Source organism: Oncorhynchus clarkii, chromosome 23, assembly GCF_045791955.1.
Source record: "Oncorhynchus clarkii lewisi isolate Uvic-CL-2024 chromosome 23, UVic_Ocla_1.0, whole genome shotgun sequence".
NCBI lineage: Eukaryota > Metazoa > Chordata > Actinopteri > Salmoniformes > Salmonidae > Oncorhynchus > Oncorhynchus clarkii.
In genome coordinates this window covers 30,318,921-30,339,263 of record NC_092169.1, presented here as the reverse complement: position 1 = coordinate 30,339,263, position 20,343 = coordinate 30,318,921, and the positions used below count along the sequence as shown (strand labels likewise).

General features: G+C 43.5%; 1 protein-coding gene across 1 annotated transcript in view; it reads right to left on the bottom strand.

The window, feature by feature from the left end:
* Nucleotides 1-20,343, bottom strand: part of LOC139381558 (ankyrin repeat and fibronectin type III domain containing 1a) — a 229,409-nt gene that overhangs the window by 64,536 nt on the left and 144,530 nt on the right. The window contains exons 9-11 of the mRNA XM_071125193.1: nucleotides 18,366-18,576; nucleotides 3,878-4,072; nucleotides 2,003-2,116 (exon numbers count right to left, since the gene is read on the bottom strand). Of these exons, the coding sequence (XP_070981294.1) occupies nucleotides 2,003-2,116; nucleotides 3,878-4,072; nucleotides 18,366-18,576 (520 nt within the window). The remainder of the gene's footprint in view (nucleotides 1-2,002; nucleotides 2,117-3,877; nucleotides 4,073-18,365; nucleotides 18,577-20,343) is intronic.

The following is a 20,343-nucleotide window of genomic DNA, read 5'->3' as shown; positions in this document are numbered from 1 at the left end:
AAAGGGAAAATAAATCAACATAAATATGGGTTCTATTTACAATGATGTTTGTTCTTCACTGGTTGCCCTTTTCTTTCTCAATAGCAAGGCTATGCTCACTGAGTCTGTACATAGTCAAAGCTTTCCTTAAGTTTGGGTCAGTCACAGTGGTCAGGCCCTGTTTAGGGCCAAACAGCATTCTAGTTTGCTCTGGTTTTTTTGTTAAATTATTTCCAATGTGTCAAGTAATTATCTTTTTGTTTTCTCATGATTTGGTTGGGTCTAATTGTGTTGCTGTCCTGGGGACCAGTTTGCTTAGGGGACTCTTCTCCAGGTTCATCTCTCTGTAAGTGATGGCTTTGTTATGGAAGGTTTGGGAATTTCTTCCTTTTAGGTGGTTGTAGAATTGAATGGCTCTTTTCTGGATTTTGATAATTAGCGGGTATCGGCCTAATTCTGCCCTGTGTGCATTATTTGATGTTTTATGTTGTACATGGAGGATATTTTTGCAGAATTCTGCATGCAGTATCAATTTAGTGTTTGTCCCATTTTGTGAATTCTTGGTTGGTGAGCTGACCCCAGACCTCACAACCATAAAGGGCAATGGGTTCTATAACTGATTCAAGTATTTTTAGCCAGATCCTGATTGGTATATCGAATTTTATGTTCCTTTTGATGGCATAGAAGGCACTTCTTGCCTTGTCTCTCAGATCGTTCACAGCTTTGTGGAAGTTTCTTGTGGCGCTCATGTTTAGGCCGAGGTATGTATAGTTTTTTGTGTATTCTAGGACAACAGTGTTTAGATGGAATTTGCATTTGTGATCCTGGCAACTGGACCTTTTTTGGAACACCATTATTTTGGTCTTACTGAGATTTACTGTCAGGGCCTAGGTCTGACAGAATCTGTGCAGAATATCTAGGTGCTGCTGTAGGCCCTCCTTGGTTGGGGACAGAAGCACCAGATCCACAGCAAACAGCAGACATTTGACTTTAGATTCTAGTAGGGTGAGGCCGGGTGCTGCACACTGTTCTAGTGCCTTCCCCAATTTGTTGATATGTATCTTGAAGAGGGTGGGGCTTAAGCTGCATCACTGTCTCGCCCCACGGCACTGTGGAAAGAAATGTTTTTTTGCCATTTGCTCAGTACATCGTTTTCACTGAGGAAATGTACTCACTCTCTCCCTCTCTTGTTCCCTCTTTCTGCTCAATCTCTCTCATTTCTCTCTCCTTTGCTTCTACTTCCACAGAACCCCTAAAAGGCTTGTGAATACTTCTACACCTCTAGGGAAAAGCCCTGATGAGCAGAGATCAACTATAAATCATTACAAAGCCTGTTGTAACCTTCATGCTCCATCTGCAGCATAAGCCTATTAGTCCGAAATGACCGGCCCTTTAGCCTTTACAGTTCAATACACTGATCTTTCTCTGCTAGGGCTCTCTGGGGCTCTTTTGCCTTGAGCTAGAACGGATGAAGGTAGATAAAGGTGGGAGAGAGCGGAGGAAGAAGAGAGGCAGGGACAGAGTGGATTAGAGTGGAGGATGGTATAGGGACATTTAATAGTTTCACTGTCACCCCAAGTAATTGTAGCTTGGAGGGAGAGAGGGATGGTGGGAGGGACCGGTAGGGAGGAGAGGGAAATAAGTCAATATCAGTCATGGCAATAGTTAATAGATTTACTGTCATCCCACAGGGCTGGAGGGAAGCAGGTTAGTGAGACAACAGACTGAGGGGGCACAGTGGTTCGAAATAAATTGCAGAGGGAAGGAGAATAGGAAAGGGGAGAGAGAGACAGAGAGAGGAGGGAGAGAGAAGCGAGACAGAGCATGAGAGAAAATACAGAGGGAGAAAGTAACAATGAAAAGCAACAATCATTTATTTGTTCCTACCCATTAATTTCCTTTCTAAATTGCAGTTCCTTTCATTTGTGTGTCCGCACGTCTGTGTGTTTGTGTGTGTACGCGTGCGTCTGTGTGTGTACGCGTGCGTCTGTGTGTGTGTCCACAAGTTTGTGTGTGTGTGTACCTCTGTACTTGGTGACCACAGCAGAATTGAGACAGTGGGGTTCCTGGAAGGTAACTGTGAGAGAGGAGCTACTGGTTACACACAGACCCACTGCAGACGGGGGCTCCGGCACACCTACCAAAAAAACATATATATATTTTTTTAGAAATGCCCTTTTCATATTCGCAGTTGGCACGAAGTGCTTTACAGATACCCAGCCTAAAAACCCCAAACAGCAAGCAAAGCAGAGGCAGAAGCACAGTGGCTAGGAAAAACTTCCTAGAAGGCAGGAACCTAGGAAGAAACCTGAAGAAGTCAGTGTGCTCCCCTTGGTCGACCAGCCCAGGCAGATTACTGTGTGTTCGGTTTATGAAAATAAATATGTACAAAAGGGAAACTACTAAAGGCATGCCCAAAACTAAAGACGCAACACAAAAAATTACATTTGCAACCGAGAGATTCCTTTCCACCTTTCTCTCACTGATTGCCAATCCCTGATTGCCCACACCTGTGCACAATCAACACTTAACAAGACTGCCACCTGACCCGGCTGGTGCTGCCACCTGACCCGGCTGGTGCTGCCACCTGACCCGGCTGGTGCTGCCACCTGACCCGGCTGGTGCTGCCACCTGGTGATGGAGTGTGGACGTGATAATGTAGTGTCTAACTGTGTCCCTTAGAACTGAACTACCTAACCTAGTCCATAACAATGCTTGTCAGACTGATGGATAGAGCACACAAAAAGATGGGGCACAAACACAACACGAACATTTACCTCACAGTGCACCGACAGAGGAGGAGAGAATGTGTGTGTGTGTATGTCAAATCCAGTAGAGGCTGCTGAGGGGAGAACGGCTCATAATAATGGATGGAACGAAGTAAATGGAATGGCATCAAACACATGGAAACCACGTGTTTAATGTATTTGATGCCATTCCACCAATTCCGCTCCAGCCACTACCAGGAGCCTGTCCTTCCCAGTTAAGGCGCCACCAACCTCCTGTGGTCAAATCAAATCAACGTGTATTTGTCACGTGCACAGGTGTAAAGAACACAGTGAAACGTGCAAGCTCTTCCTCAACAACGCAGTCATCAATATCAAAGGGTCAAAAATAGTGTGTGTGTACAAATGTGTGTCCAATACACACTCGCTCCTATCCTCCTTTATTGCTCGTCACAGCTGTAATGGATAGGAGATGTTTGGCAAGATGATAGAACACTCTCCCCTCTATTCTCTCCACTCCACCTCCCCAGCAGGCTGTACCCCCAGGCCTGTTTGGAATGGTGTCCCAAATAGCACCATATTCCTGGTTTAGTGCACTACTTTTGACCAGAGCCCTATGCACCATGTCCTATAAAGGGAAAAGGGTTCCATTTGGGACACACAGGGTGTAACTGTGGAGTCTGGACGACCTGCCAGCCATAATAACCTCACTCGGATTTCCTCCAAGCCTGTCTGGCACCTTTGCAATACAAAAAATCCTCCTGTCAATCTCAGACTTGACACATCCCATGGTGTGTGTGTGTGCCATCAGAGCTCCTAGTGGACAAAGACATACGCTGGGGTTGTTGAGTTCACGCTTACAATCAAGTTGTTCTGTGTAAAAGGACTAAATATAGAAAAGAGATCATATCAACACACAAAAAATGAAAGATTCTTACCTGCAAACAATTGATGCTAGCCTTGTCCCCACTTATGTCCAAGGTTGAAGCCATACCACTCCACACTAAGGTATGTGGCAGCCATTTCTTTGTCTTCCCTATAATGTGTTGTATTCTTTCTCCCCATCTCTTGCCAGAGGCTGTGCATTGGGCTCTGGTCAAGACTTGTGCAGTCCTAACACACGCACACACCCTCCCTCCCCCCACACACACATACGGTCCCAGCATACTCACGTGCATGCTGGAAGCCAGTCCTCATGCGTTTGTAGAGCTTGCTCCTCCACTCCCAGGCTCGGAGCTCCTTGTCTTTGTCACAGGCCTCCAGGCTGAGACCCTCTCTCTGAGCCTGGGCAGCCAGTTCCCCTGCCTTCCTCTCTGCTTCGATGACCAGGCTGCCGAGGTGGGCCTCGCGACTCTCCACACTTATAACTACAAGACAGGCACAAAACAGACAAAGTTATAGACATAACATTACAGTTCCCCTGCCCTCATCTCAGCCTGCACCACCATGGAACCAAGGTGGGACTCATCACTGTCCACAACTACTATAACACAGACAGCCGCTATATTATAAATCTAGCTAGCTAGCTTGACATGGCAAAATATTTAAAAAATTATATTTAGGAAAACTTGCTGTACTTGGGGGATGCGACCCTTATAGTGCTCCACCCAACGCATTTAAGCCACTGAAAACACAGAAAAGCTGCCGAATCAACATGTCCTGATGTTTACATGTACCTTACACACAACCCTTCACCCTACACTGGAGAAAGCCTGAAGGCGTACAAAAACACTGATGGCTTCAGATAGTTCAGTACGAGTTGGGTGAATGAGCCATGAATATGGCATTGCAGGACAGGAATATGTTCCTTATCACAGGCAAGGTAAGTAAAAAAAAGAAACTTGCCATCTATTAGTGCCCGACTGATAAAGCGGTTGACCGGTATTATCGGACAATATTAGCTTTTCACAGAAATATTCATTTTGGGGCGGCAGGTAGCCTAGTGGTTAGCGCGTTGGACTAGTAACCAAAAGGTTGCAAGATCAAATCCCTGAGCTGACAAGGTAAAAAATCTGCTCCTGAACAAGGCAGTTAACCCACTGTTCCTAGGCCATCATTGAAAATAAGAATTTGTTCTTAACTGACTTGCCTAGTTAAAGAAAGGTAAAATAAAAAATGTGTCTTTATTACACAGATACAGCTCCAATATTACAGTGCCTTGCGAAAGTATTCGGCCCCCTTGAACTTTGCGACCTTTTGCCACATTTCAGGCTTCAAACATAAAGATATAAAACTGTATTTTTTGTGAAGAATCAACAACAAGTGGGACACAATCATGAAGTGGAACGACATTTATTGGATATTTCAAACTTTTTTAACAAATCAAAAACTGAAAAATTGGGCGTGCAAAATTATTCAGCCCCTTTACTTTCAGTGCAGCAAACTCTCTCCAGAAGTTCAGTGAGGATCTCTGAATGATCCAATGTTGACCTAAATGATTAATGAGGATAAATACAATCCACCTGTGTGTAATCAAGTCTCCGTATAAATGCACCTGCACTGTGATAGTCTCAGAGGTCCGTTAAAAGCGCAGAGAGCATCATGAAGAACAAGGAACACACCAGGCAGGTCCGAGATACTGTTGTGAAGAAGTTTAAAGCTGGATTTGGATACAAAAAGATTTCCCAAGCTTTAAACATCCCAAGGAGCACTGTGCAAGCGATAATATTGAAATGGAAGGAGTATCAGACCACTGCAAATCTACCAAGACCTGGCCGTCCCTCTAAACTTTCAGCTCATACAAGGAGAAGACTGATCAGAGATGCAGCCAAGAGGCCCATGATCACTCTGGATGAACTGCAGAGATCTACAGCTGAGGTGGGAGACTCTGTCAATAGGACAACAATCAGTCGTATATTGCACAAATCTGGCCTTTATGGAAGAGTGGCAAGAAGAAAGCCATTTCTTAAAGATATCCATAAAAAGTGTCGTTTAAAGTTTGCCACAAGCCACCTGGGAGACACACATGTGGAAGAAGGTGCTCTGGTCAGATGAAACCAAAATGTAACTTTTTGGCAACAATGCAAAACGTTATGTTTGGCGTAAAAGCAACACAGCTCATCACCCTGAACACACCATCCCCACTGTCAAACATGGTGGTGGCAGCATCATGGTTTGGGCCTGCTTTTCTTCAGCAGGGACAGGGAAGATGGTTAAAATTGATGGGAAGATGGATGGAGCCAAATACAGGACCATTCTGGAAAAAAACCTGATGGAGTCTGCAAAAGACCTGAGACTGGGACGGAGATTTGTCTTCCAACAAGACAATGATCCAAAACATAAAGCAAAATCTACAATGGAATGGTTCAAAAATAAACATATCCAGGTGTTAGAATGGCCAAGTCAAAGTCCAGACCTGAATCCAATCGAGAATCTGTGGAAAGAACTGAAAACTGCTGTTCACAAATGCTCTCCATCCAACCTCACTGAGCTCGAGCTGTTTTGCAAGGAGGAATGGGAAAAAATGTCAGTCTCTCGATGTGCAAAACTGATAGAGACATACCCCAAGCGACTTACAGCTGTAATCGCAGCAAAAGGTGGCGCTACAAAGTATTAACTTAAGGGGGCTGAATAATTTTGCACGCCCAATTTTTCAGTTTTTGATTTGTTAAAAAAGTTTGAAATATCCAATAAATGTCGTTCCACTTCATGATTGTGTCCCACTTGTTGTTGATTCTTCACAAAAAAATACAGTTTTATATATTTATGTTTGAAGCCTGAAATGTGGCAAAAGGTCGCAAAGTTCAAGGGGGCCGAATACTTTCGCAAGGCACTGTATATACATAGAATAAACAAACATGTCTGCTCATTTGTGGTCATTTTTAGTATTTTTCAATGGTTGCATGAAGAGGGCGCTCTACCAGCTGCTCATTAAAAATAATTTAGCCCTAGCTCACAACGTGTGAGAGAGAGAGTAGGCATGGTGGTTTGAAGGTGAGTAGCTTGCCATAGCCAGCATATTTGAATAAGTTAATAATCAAAGTACACGTCACCAAGCAAGGAGCCCTGTCCTCATCTCATTCTCACTTCGTTAACGTAGTTAGCTTAGCTAGCAATCTGTGCTACTTATGTGTTAATACTGGACTGGCGCCAAAGTGAACTCTCGTCCTTGATACAAAAAGAACACTGTTACTGTCTGGGCCTATTATGTTAGCTAGTGTTCTTATTTAGTTAGTTTTCCCAAATATGCAATTTGCAAAAAGCCAGACAGTTGGCGCAGATCTATCGTTCAGGCCATGTGCTTGCATTCATGATGAGATAAGAAGCTTATGTTAGCTAGCTAGCTAAATTAGAAAACGTGTGACTAATAGTAGTGCGGCAAGTATTTGCCTGCATAAATGTTTTCAGTCATCAGCTCATGTCATTTGCAGTTGAAATTTATAGCTAATACATTTTGTATTAAATAACAGTGGAACGTACAAATGGTTTCTGTCAGAAAACATTGTCATAATGAACAGCTTGCTTGTGCTTGTCATTACATACTCTATTGCGAGGTTGCCATAAAGTGTTTGTTTACAGTGGTTCTTCCTGTAAAAGTTACACCATACTGCCGCACTCCTTACGGACTGCCGCAGAATTCTATGGCACATTATTTAATTGCCAGCCTTTGTTACCATTCATGTTAGTTAGTGCTAGTTTGACCACAAGAGGGTATCTTTGAGAAGCATTTGATAGCCTTCTATATTGGCTGTACTAGAGAAAAAACGTTTTTTGTAAGAAGTATATATGGGATTGATTTTAAGAAATTTAGCTTAATTAATTAGATTTATTTTATAGTGTTTCTATTCCAAGAAAAATGAAAAACCCTCAGGGTTTCTGTTAGGAAAATATGGCACAACGTGACGGTCGGGAGTAAGCTACAGTACTAAGAGCATAACATTTTCACACCCTAATTGTAGTCTAACCAATACCCAAACGGAAATTCAGTGAAAATAAATATCTCATTGATTTATTAAGACCAGTCCCCATGCTTCTCTCAGAGCAGCAAGAAACGGTGATGAAATAGTTGACCACAGTGGGTACGCTATTGCTTCAAATCGTACTGCTTCTAACTTCAATATGCTTTTTAAATAAATAAGACCTACACCACTTTTAACAGCACATTACTCAACACTAGTGAGACTCATGCCGCCTATGGTAGGCCTAAAGTACAGTCGTGGCCAAAAGTTGAGAATGACACAAATATTAATTTCCACAAAGTTTGCTGCTTCAGTGTCTTTAGATATTTTTTGTCAGATGTTACAATAGAATGCTGAAGTATAATTACCAGCATTTCATAAGTATCAAAGGCTTCTATTGACAATTACATGAAGTTGATGCAAAGAGTCAATATTTGCAGTGTTGACCCTTCTTTTCCAAGACCTCTGCAATTCACCCTGGCATGCTGTCAATTAACTGCTGGGCCACATCCTGACTGATGGCAGCCCATTCTTGCATTATCAATGCTTGGAGTTTGTCAGAATTTGTGGGGTTTTGTTTGTCCACCCGCCTCTTGAGGATTGACCACAAGTTTCAATGGGATTAAGGTCTAGGGAGTTTCCTGTCCATGTACCCAAAATATCGATGTTTTGTTCCCCGAGCCACTTAGTTATCACTTTTGCCTTATGGCAAGGTGCTCCATCATGCTGTAAAAGGCATTTTTCGTCACCAAACTGTTCCTGGATGGTTGGGAGAAGTTGCTCTGTTCCTGGATGTGTTGGTACCATTCTTTATTCATGGCTGTGTTCTTAGGCAAAATTGTGAGTGAGCCCACTCCCTTGACTGAGAAGCAACCCCACACATGAATGGTCTCAGGATGCTTTACTGTTGGCATGACACAGGACTGATGGTAGCGCTCACCTTGTCTTCTCCGGACAAGCTTTTTTCCGGATTCCCCAAACAATCGGAAATGGGATTCATCAGAGAAAATGTCTTCACCCCAGTCCTCAGCAGTCCAATCCCTGTACCTTTTGCTGAATATCAGTCTGTCCCTGATGTTTTACCTGGAGAGAAGTGGCTTCTTTGCTGCCATCCTTGACACCAGGCCATCCTCCAAAAGTCTTCGCCTCACTGTGCGTGCAGATGCACTCACACCTGCCTGCTGCCATTCCTGAGCAAGCTCTGTAATGGTGGTGCCCCGATCCCGCAGCTGAATCAACTTTAGGAGATGGTCCTGGCGCTTGCTGGACTTTCTTGGGTGCCCTGAAGCCTTCTTCACAACATTTGAACCGCTCTCCTTGAAGTTCTTGATGATCCGATAAATGGTTGATTTAGGTGCAATCTTACTGGCAGCAATATCCTTGCCTGTGAAGCCCTTTTTGTGCAAAGCAATGACAATGGCACGTGTTTCCTTGCAGGTAACCATGGTTGACAGAGGAAGAACAATGATTCCAAGCACCACCCTCCTTTTGAAGCTTCCAGTCTGTTATTCAAACTCAATCAGCATGACAGAGTGATCTCCAGCCTTGTCCTCGTCAACACTCACACCTGTGTTAACGAGAGAATCACTGACATGATGTCAGCTGGTCCTTTTGTGGCAGGGCTGAAATGCAGTGGAAATGTTTTTTGGGGAATCAGTTCATTTGCATGACAAAGAGGGACTTTGCAATTAATTGCAATTCCTCTGATCACTCTTCATAACATTCTGGAGTATATGCAAATTGCCATCATACAAACTGAGGCAGCAGACTTTGTGAAAATGTATATTCGTGTCATTCTCAAAACCTTTGGCCACGACTGTGTATAGAAAAATATTTTTTTTTCAATGACGTGACTCTCTACCAATAATTCGATTTAGAGGATTGGAGGACTCTAAATTAATATCTAAGGGCCATTTTCCGTTAGTATCTGTCAGAATATCTAAGGTGCTTTTATTTAATTCTAAATTAAATAAAAACAATAATAATAATCACTTTGTTTAAAAAATAACGATATTTTGGATATGATTTTGTTTTCAAATAACCTAAAATGAGCGAGAAAAAGGTCATTCTTGAACATGGGGTGAGACATTCTTACTAATTTGTAAATAAAGCCAGTTTGTTATTTATAATTATTTATTTATGTTTTTAGAGGGAGAGAAACCAAAAGCCTACCGTCACCTCATGGGTCTCCGGTTGCAGCCGGCACGAGTATCGAACCAGCATCTGTAGCAACACAGTCTTAGACCGCTGCGCCACTCGTGATGGCCCCATCCACAAAGTTTTTAATGCAGATCAATTGCCTTCCACAAAGTATCAAAATACAGAGATGTGTTGGCAAGAGTCTATTGTCCTGCTAATAGCACAAAATGGGCTATTATAATACATGGTGAGTCTATTGTCCTGCTAATAGCACACTTCACAAAATAGATGGCATTAGTTAGGAAAATTATGTGGATATATTGAAGCAACATCTCAAGACCACCATACAACAATATTATAATGTACGTGTGTGTAGAGTGTGTGTGCTAGCGCTTGTGTGCGTATGTTTGTGTCTGCACCTTTGTGTGTCTCTTCACAGTCCCCGCTGTTCCATAAGGTGTATTTTTACCTATTTAAAAAAAAAATGGATTCTACTGCTTGCATCAGTTACCTGAGGTACGGTGTACCTCCCATAGTCTGTTCTGGACTTGAGCATTGTGAAGAGACCTCTGGTGACATGTCTTGTTGGGTATGAATGGGTGTCTGAGCTGTGAGATGTGTAACTACCAATTGGATATCATGAAATTGGTGGAACAACCCTTTTATTGTTACACATGACCTTAACACTTCCTTGGCTTGCTGTACAAGAGGATGGAACTGTGCTGAGAGAGGCATGTTCCCATGCTGCTGCCTTGATGTCTGCAGGGTTGGCAGGGGTGGATCTGAAAAGTGTGGAGGCTGTTAGGAAAGTACAGTGTACTGACATCAGCAAGATATCCTATAAAGAAAGCCTGTTCTACTCTTCCATCTATCTCCACCTTCAAACCAACAGATTAAGAACTCTAGTCCTTTTTGCACCAGCTGCATGAAAGTGAGGCTCATTAAAAAAAACTGTAAGAGTGCTGTGCTTTCTGTTATCGGGGCCACTTAGAGAGGTACAGGTCAAAGACCTTGCAGCTCCACTTGCTTGTTACAGCTGACAACTAGAACACAAACAGACTGATAATAATAGCGGTGGGATCAGAGAGGAGGACCATGGAACAGAGGAAAGAACACAGGTTACTATGGGATACAGAACACAGGTTACTATGGGATACAGAACACAGGTTACTATGGGATACAGAACACAGGTTACTATGGGATACAGAACACAGGTTACTATGGGATACAGAACACAGGTTACTATGGGATACAGAACACAGGTTACTATGGGATACAGAACACACGTTACTATGGGATACAGAACACACATTACTATGGGAAACATAACACACATTACTATGGGATACAGACCACACGTTACTATGGGATATAGACACAGGTTACTATGGGATACAGAACACAGGTTACTATGGGATACAGAACACAGGTTACTATGGGATACAGAACACAGGTTACTATGGGATACAGAACACAGGTTACTATGGGATACAGAACACACGCTACTATGGGATACAGAACACACGCTACTATGGGATACAGAACACAGGTTACTATGGGATACAGAACACACGTTACTATGGGATACAGAACACACGCTACTATGGGATACAGAACACAGGTTACTATGGGATACAGAACACAGGTTACTATGGGATACAGAACACAGGTTACTTTGGGATACAGAACACAGGTTACTATGGGATACAGAACACACGCTACTATGGGATACAGAACACACGTTACTATGGGATACAGAACACAGGTTACTATGGGATACAGAACACAGGTTACTATGGGATACAGAACACAGGTTACTATGGGATACAGACACAGGTTACTATGGGATACAGAACACAGGTTACTATGGGATACAGAACACAGGTTACTATGGGATACAGACACAGGTTACTATGGGATACAGAACACACGTTACTATGGGAAACATAACACACATTACTATGGGATACAGAACACACGTTACTATGGGATATAGACACAGGTTACTATGGGATACAGAACACAGGTTACTATGGGATACAGAACACAGGTTACTATGGGATACAGAACACAGGTTACTATGGGATATAGACACAGGTTACTATGGGATACAGAACACAGGTTACTATGGGATCCAGACACAGGTTACTATGGGATACAGAACACAGGTTACTATGGGATATAGAACACAGGTTACTATGGGATCCAGACACAGGTTACTATGGGATACAGAACACAGGTTACTATGGGATACAGAACACAGGTTACTATGGGATACAGAACACAGGTTACTATGGGATCCAGACACAGGTTACTATGGGATACAGAACACTGGTTACTATGGGATATAGAACACAGGTCAGCATTAGAGATTGAAAAGAGCCCATGTTTCAGTAAGAGAACACAACTTTTCACACTGTCTTGAATGGTTGAATGTGCAGAGTACCAAAAAGAGAGGAGAGACTAGTAGCACTCCCCTTGGAGGAACACACAGACAGGCGTGTGTTCAACCCCTGCCCCCCCCACACACACCACACACACACAGATTTGTCATGGTAAAACCCTAGCCCTCCTTGCAGGTTGCCAGCCCTCCTCTCCTTCTTCTCCTTTCCCTGCAGTAGTACAGTGCTGTATGTTCTCTCTCTCTCTGGGACCCAGCCTTAGTCACCGACCATGACAGCAACATAAACACATAAACACATCTGCAGAAGAAGACCCTCTTTCACGGCCCTCTCACCCTGCACCTACCCCCTGGAGAGGGAGGCATGGAGGGAAGGGGTGGAGGAGGGAGAGAGAGGGGAAGGGATAGAGAGAGGGGGAGGGATGGAGAGAGAGCAAAAGAGAGAGAAAGGGAATGACAGAATAAGTATTCTATCTCTCCACCTCCATACCTGGGGGTCTGAGGTAAGTCTGAACCTGCGTCGCAAATGGCACCCTATACAGTACACTACTTTTGATCAGGGTCTATACTCCTTATATAGTTATCTACTGTTGACCAGAGCCTATAGGGATTAGGTAAGGAATAGGGTGCCATTTGTGGGCCATCCTGAGTCTGGGCTGCAGTGGAAAAGAATCTGGTCATATGAGCCATGTCTAGGTGCAATTTCCTGCCTCTTCAGGAGTGACAAGCCGATGCAGGCGGAGGTTAATTGATTGGGCTATAAATGAACATGCAGATCTGTCCATCTAGCGATACACACACGGGAACGCAAAACCACAAGCAAGCACACATACACACACAAACATACTCACACACTGGTCCATTGTCTGGCCTGCCTGCTGGCCGGTGAGCACTACGGCGGGATGGGGAGGTGTGGGCCTAAATATAGTCGACTGTGACCCTGAAGGACTCGTAAATTAACCTCCATCCCCCTCCACCCCAACCCAGCCCAGCCAACCCGGCCTGTCAGACCCTGTCTGATGGATTTACTTGGCACTTGAGGAATGACAGCAACATAAAGCATAAATTCCCAGGAGGAAAAACCGATCCATGTTTACCCCTCTGTTTGTTTACAACGATCAAATTGTACCACAGTGAGGAGAGAGGGAGAGAGAGGTGTGTTTGCCTGCTTGAAAGTGTGTGTGTGGGTGAGCATCCGCGCGTGTTTATAAAAAAGCTCAGCTCGCTCTGCTCTTAGCTCCGGAGGACAATAAATCACTTAGTTATAATTGGCGGGCGGTTACATGCATCATTGGAAAAGTTAAACCATTAAATGCCAAACCTTGTTAGGGCTTTTCAGTGGGGACGTGGGGAGGCCCAGCAGCCCCCCCTTTAACCTGGGAGAGGGAGACTCTAAAGTGGCCACTGTTTCACCCCAGACAGACCTGTCACTACCATGGAGTGGAGCAGACGCAGTCACACATACTGAGGGCTTGGAGAGCAGACGCACACACACACACACACACACACACACACACACACACACACACACACACACACACACACACACACACACACACACACACACACACACACACACACACACACACACACACACACACTATTTTTACCCTGTCCAGGGATGTTGGACATTGTAAGAACCACCTGTCTAGGAGGGAGGGATGGAGGGAAAGGGGTGAGAGAGCTTATTCAGCCCCTGTCAAACACAGCCCCTGTCTGGGTCAAGCACACACCACAGGACCACCACTCATGCTTTCCTCCATTCTGTATTGTGTCCTACACAGGAGGGACAACTCAAGGGGGTGGAGGGTTGGGAGTGACTGGTCCATTAGCCAGTCACTACGGTTATCTCAAGTACTACAGGTACATACTAATATTAAATAGAAAACCATGGATTAAAGGCAAGCATAAAGTAGTCTGGCTGATACCAAACTCAAAGTCCTCCTGACTTCAGAGTCTGAAGAAGCTGGTCGATGTTGTCGGCACCATGCATCGATAATGAAGGACATGATGCTTCTGACTGGATGGTTATATACAACAGGTGGGTCTAATCCTGAATGCTGACTGGTTAAAACCACATTCCAGCCGGTGTCTATTCCACAAGTTACCACCAGCTAAATCTATGAGGTTAAAATGCCTATTTACTCTGTTCCATCTGACTGAGCAGTCCACTGTCTCATCAGCCCAGCCAGGCATTTTATAAACATGATCTCCACTATAAAAAGTATCTAGACATATGCATCGATAATGAAGCTGGTTTTGTACAGTACCCGACCTCCGCCCCCTTCCATTACAACTGTTGGAGTTTCAAATCCAAATCCAGGAAAACAACATGTCTGAGAGAACCTACCAAACATCTCTACATTTCTGGGCGAATAATGCCCCAATTGACTCCGGTCCAGACCATGTGGGTTGTGTCAGCCAGGCAGGAACAGAGAATAGAACACTTGAATAAGGTTCTTACACTGCCAAGCCAAGTTCAATCAGTTCAGATCAGTTCAAGATAATTGGCTAATCAAGCAGTTCATTATTTGGATGACATGTACTCCTCAAAACAGACATACTGTTAGTGGACCAGCTACAGTACACATTATTTTCTGTTACCGATGTGTTGACTAAAATCTGAGACCGGACAGTTTATCCCCTAGCCCTGCCTGTCAACATTTAATTGACAGAGTAAAACCCAGTCTGTGCAATGTTTCGCTAATGTACACACCTTACATTCAGTGGGACACAAAGGGATTTTCTGACCGATATCATCCCACTGGGCACAGACATCAATCAATTCAATGTCTATTGGCTCAACATAATAATAACGTTGGCTCAACATAATTTCATGAACAAAAATATAAACGCAACATGTAAAGTGTTTTTCCCATGATTTCATGAGCTGAAATAAAAGATCCCAGAAATGTTCCATACGCAAGATTATTTCTCTCAAATGTTGAACATTTCTCCTTTGCCAAGATAATTAATCTACCTGACAGGTGTGGCATATCAAGAAGCTGATTAAACAGTATGATCATTACACAGGTGCACTTTGTGCTGCGGACAATAAAAGGCCACTATAAAATTTGCAGTTTTGTCACATAACACAATGTCACAGATGTCTCAACTTTTGAGGGAACGTGCATGCTGACTGCAGGAATGTCCACCAGAGCTTTTGTCAGATAATTTTATGTTAACTTCTCTACCATAGTAGAATTTTGCAGTAGGTCCAACTGGCCTCACAATCGCAGACCACCTGTAACCACGCCAGCCCAGGACCTCGACATCCTGCTTCTTCACCTGCGAGATTGTCTAAGACCAGCCACCCGGACAGCTGATGAAACTGAGGAGTATTTCCTTCTGTAATAAAACCCTTTTGTGGGGAAAAACGAAATCTAATTGGTTGGGCCTTGCTCCCCAGTGGGTGGGCCTATGCCCTCCCAGGCCCATCCAAGGCTGCGCCCCTGCCCAGTCATGTGAAATCCAGTGATTAGGGCCTAATTAATTTATTTCAATTGACTGATTTCCTTATATGAACTGTAACTCAGTAAAATCGTTGAAATTGTTGCATGTTGCGTTTATATTTTTTGTTCAGTATATACAGTGCATTCGGAAATTATTCAGATCCCTTGACTTTTTCCACATTTTGTTACGTCACAGCCTTATTCTAAAATTGATTAAATATAAAAATGTCCTAAGCAATTAAAAAACAAACAGAAATACCCTATTTACATACGTATTCAGACCCTTTGCTATGAGACTCGAAATTGAGCTCAGGTGCATCCTGTTTCCATTGATAATCCTTGAGATGTTTCTACAACTTGATTGGACTCCACCTGTGGTAAATGCAATAGATTGGACATGATTTGGAAAGGCACACACCTGTCTATATAAGGTCCCACAGTTGACAGTGCATGTCAGAGCAAAAATCAAGCCATAAGATTGAAGAAATTGTCCGTACAGCTCCGAGACAGGAATGTGTCAAGGCACAAATCTGGGAAGGGTACCAAAATATTTCTGCAGCATTGAAGGTCCCCAAGAACACAGTGGCTTCCATCATTCTTTTGAGGAAGAAGTTTGGAAACACCAAGACTCTACCTAGAGCTGGCCACTCGGCCAAACTGAGCAATCAAAGGAGAAGGGCCTTGGTCAGAGCCCGATGGTCACTCTGACAGAGCTCTCTGTGGAGATGAGAGAACCTTCCAGAAGGACCAACTATCTCTGCAGCACTCCACCAATCAGGCCTTTATGGTAGAGTGGCCAGATGGAAGCCACTCCTCAGTAAAAGGCACATGACAGCCCGCCTGGCACCTAAAGACTCTCAGACCATGGGAAACAAGATTCTCTGGGCTGATGAAAACGAGATTGAACTCTTTGGCCTGAATGCCAAGTGTCACATCTGGAGGAAACGTGACACCATCCCTACGGTGAAGCATGGTGGTGACAGCATCATGCTGTGGGGATGTTTTTCAGCAGCAGTGATTGGGAGAATAGTCAGGATCGAGGCAAAGATGAACTGAGCAAAGTACAGAGAGATGCTTGATGAAAACCTGCTCCAGAGTGCGCAGGACCTCAGACTGGAACAAAGGTTCACCTTCCAACAGGACAATGACCCTAAGCACACAGCCAAGACAACACAGAAGTGGATTCGGGACAAGTCTCTGAACGTCCTTGAGTGGCCTAGCCAGAGCCCAGACTTGAACCCAATCAAACATCTCTGAAGAGACCTGAAAATAGCTGTGTGTGCAGCAACGCTCCCCATCCAATGTGACAGCTTGAGAGGAGCTGCAGAGGAGAATGGGAGAAACTCCCCAAATACAGGTGTGCCAAGCTTGTAGCGTCATACCCAAGAAGACTTGAGGCTGTATTCGCTGCCAAATGTGCTTCAACAAAATACTGAGTAAAGGGTCTGAATACTTTTTTTTATTATGGGGTATTGTGTGAAGATTGATGAGGGGGAAAACAATTTAATGATCAATGTTGGAATAAGGCTGTAACCTGACAAAATGTGTAAAAAGTCAAGGGGTCTGAATACTTTCCGAAGGCACTGTATCTTTGAGTAACGGATTGGGTGGTATACCGTATACCGGGGTATTTGTAAAAATGTATGGCATGGTTTTTCAATACCGTTGAAACCATTTCTATGAAGTTTGAATATGTGCAGCTACTTTTTAAGTAAATACCTACAGTCAACTTGTGCGATACGTTAGGAGATAAAGCATTGCATTCTTCATTTCACCTGTCACATTATTACAAAGCTTACAGTAGTCTCCCAGTCACGTGGTGTTTGTTTACGAGCACACAACAATGAGAGACCGGAGCCTTGTGAGTAAATCACTGTTCTTCAGTATGTGCCAGGAGATTTAATTACACTATGGAATTCACAACTAAATGTTTGCCAGCTAGATATCTTATAACTATTAAGTTATCTGTCTAAAATGTTCTGAATGCTCTGCAGTTGTGCATTTGGTTAGCTAATTTAGAAGATAGTTAGCTATCTAGCTAAGTGGTTAGCTTCTTCCAAAATCAAGCATTCGCTTGGTAACAGCAGAGAAATCCCTCCTGGATCAAGAGCCTTGCTGGCTAATATTTGTGTTGTGCGTGCAGCAAACTGTGAGTAGCATATTTGCTCCCGAGTGGCGCAGCGGTCTAAGGTACTGCATCTCAGTGCTTGAGGCGTCACCACAGACACCCTCGTTCGAATCCAGGCTGTATCACAACTGGACGTGATTGGGAGTCCCATTGGGCGGCGCACAATTGGCCCAGCGTCGTCCGTGTTTGACCGGTGTAGGCCGTTATTCTAAATAAGAATTTGTTCTTAACTGACTCGCCTAGTTAAATAATGGTTAAATGTCAAATGTAAATATTTGAGTGACTTGTATAGTTTAGGTCAGAAACTGTACAAAATGTTTGCAATGCGCTCATTTAGTTAGCATTATTTATGGGATTTTACATGTACTTGTTAGCATTGCTAACCTTCGGATTACAGTGCATCAGTGGGGTTTGAAATCAGTGCCCCTTGTGTTCAGTGCCGGTATTACCGAATATCCCGGTATGGCACAAAGCCGGTATGAAGGTATGGCAATCTGGATACTCCACCAAGTTTCAATGCTGGACTTTGAGTCGGAAGGTTGCACTAATTAGTGTGTATACTCCCATTGCACCCTCCATAGTGTGTACTTAGTATATCCTACTAAGTGTGTACTCAGTGTTCCCTATATAGTGTACACTCACAGTGAGGGCTCTCCTTGGCGCCGGCCTTCAGCAGTAGTTTGGCTATGGGGGTGTTGTTGGTCATGATGGCGATGTCTAGCGGTGTTAACCCTTGGCTGTCGGGTGTGCCGAGGTCCAGCTCCTCAGCTGTGTACTGGTAGAGAAGGATCTGGACAGCATCTAGATCCTGCTGCTCCACCGCCTCAAACAGACACTCACTACCTTGCATGCTCTGGAGGAGAGAAGAGGAGGGACACACACGCGCGTCAGAATACAAACATCATCATCGTTGACGTCATCCTCATCAGCAGCATTATCATCATCATCATCACCATCATCATCATCACCATCATCAATCATCAACAGAACTAAACACGCTGAAACCAAGGCAGACAAAGCAACAACATTAAGCGGGGTGATTGCCAAGTTCCTGTGTGATAATTGATGTGTGACAATTGGAACATAGAGAGGAGAGGTGACATGGCGACGGTACATGAGAGAGAGAGAGAGAGAGAGGGAAAGGAAAGTGAGAAGGTGAGAGAAGGAGGTAAAACTGCAGTGAAAGTGCTGAAGCTGGATTAAAGATTATTCAAACGGGGTTTCGCAGAGGTGCTGCAGTAGGTCAGAGAAAAAAATAAGAAAATACCAATTATTTAAAATGTTTTTATCAATATCGCTAGCAACAACAGAATATACCATTTTTTTTATGACATACCTACAGTTAACTATGTCAACTATTTCTGAACTCCTATTATTGAGCAAATTACACTCACTGGAGTATCTGAAGTAGGCTTTGAACAAGCACCTGTGAATAGGGTATCAGTGCGGCAAGTGCTGCTGGTAAGCTTTCTTTACTTGGACATACATTTTTGACAACACATCGCTAACCTCTAACCTGCTAAACAGCTGCTCTTAGCGAAAATGTATTTGGAGATACTATACCTTTTATAGCTAATAGGTTATGTTGGAGTTTATACTTCATCTTCTAATTATAATGTGGGAGAGTCAAAATAATGAAAAACATTACTTCTTCCTGCTATGATCATTCACCTGATGATAAGACCAGATGTGAAAACAATATATTTTTGTTGATTGTATGATGGGGTCCCCGGGTCGTGGGTTTTCCTGTGAGATGGTCCCTGGGTAAGAAAAGGTTGAAGGCCCCAACACTGAATGTGATACAGATAATGGTAGGTTCAGCGTGATTGAAATACTTACGCCTGGAGGACTAATGAGAAGCGTGTGTGTGTGTATGTGTGTGTGTGTGTCTGTTTGTGTGTGTGTGTCTGTGTGTGCGCTTGTGAAATGAAAAACCTGTTAGAACATTTGGTCTAAAAGCAGTTGCATTTAGAAACCAACTACAACAGAACCAGTCAAAAGAGAGAGAGAGAGATAGAGAGAGAGAGAGAGAGAGAGAGAGAGAGAGAGAGAGAGAGAGGCTAAGGAAAGGCAACGGAAAGGGACAAAGTGAGAGAAAAGGGATGAAGAGAAGGAGGTAGCACTGCAGTGAAATTGTTGAAGCGGTAATAGGGGACTAGTGTGGTTCTAGGTACCGATTCCGACTGACATTTTCGCATATAAATCGATATGTGGACACTGTAGATCGAAGTGGCTTGCATTACTTTTGGGTATGTCTATTTCTATTTAAAATGTTTTAAATATCGAATCCGTACTTTTGGAGAAACAGTGCCACTGTTGGCCCCAGCACCTTTGTTATTGTTTTAGTTTTATTGATGAAACGGAGCATCTGGCAGTGTGGTAAAAAAAAGGTGCAGTATATATTCTGCTGTTCCATCGTGTAATGATGTCAGGGGAAAAAAACACTGTTCATTGTTTTCAGTAACTTCTTTGTTTTTGTAATATCCCAAATGGACGTGGCAGTTTCGCCAATTGAGGAATCTAGCTTTAAGGAGGAGTTTACAACAACCTGTATGTGAGATAAAGTGTAGCCAGGTGGAATTTATCATCAGATTGAGAAACATCAGCTCTAGAGTTTAAA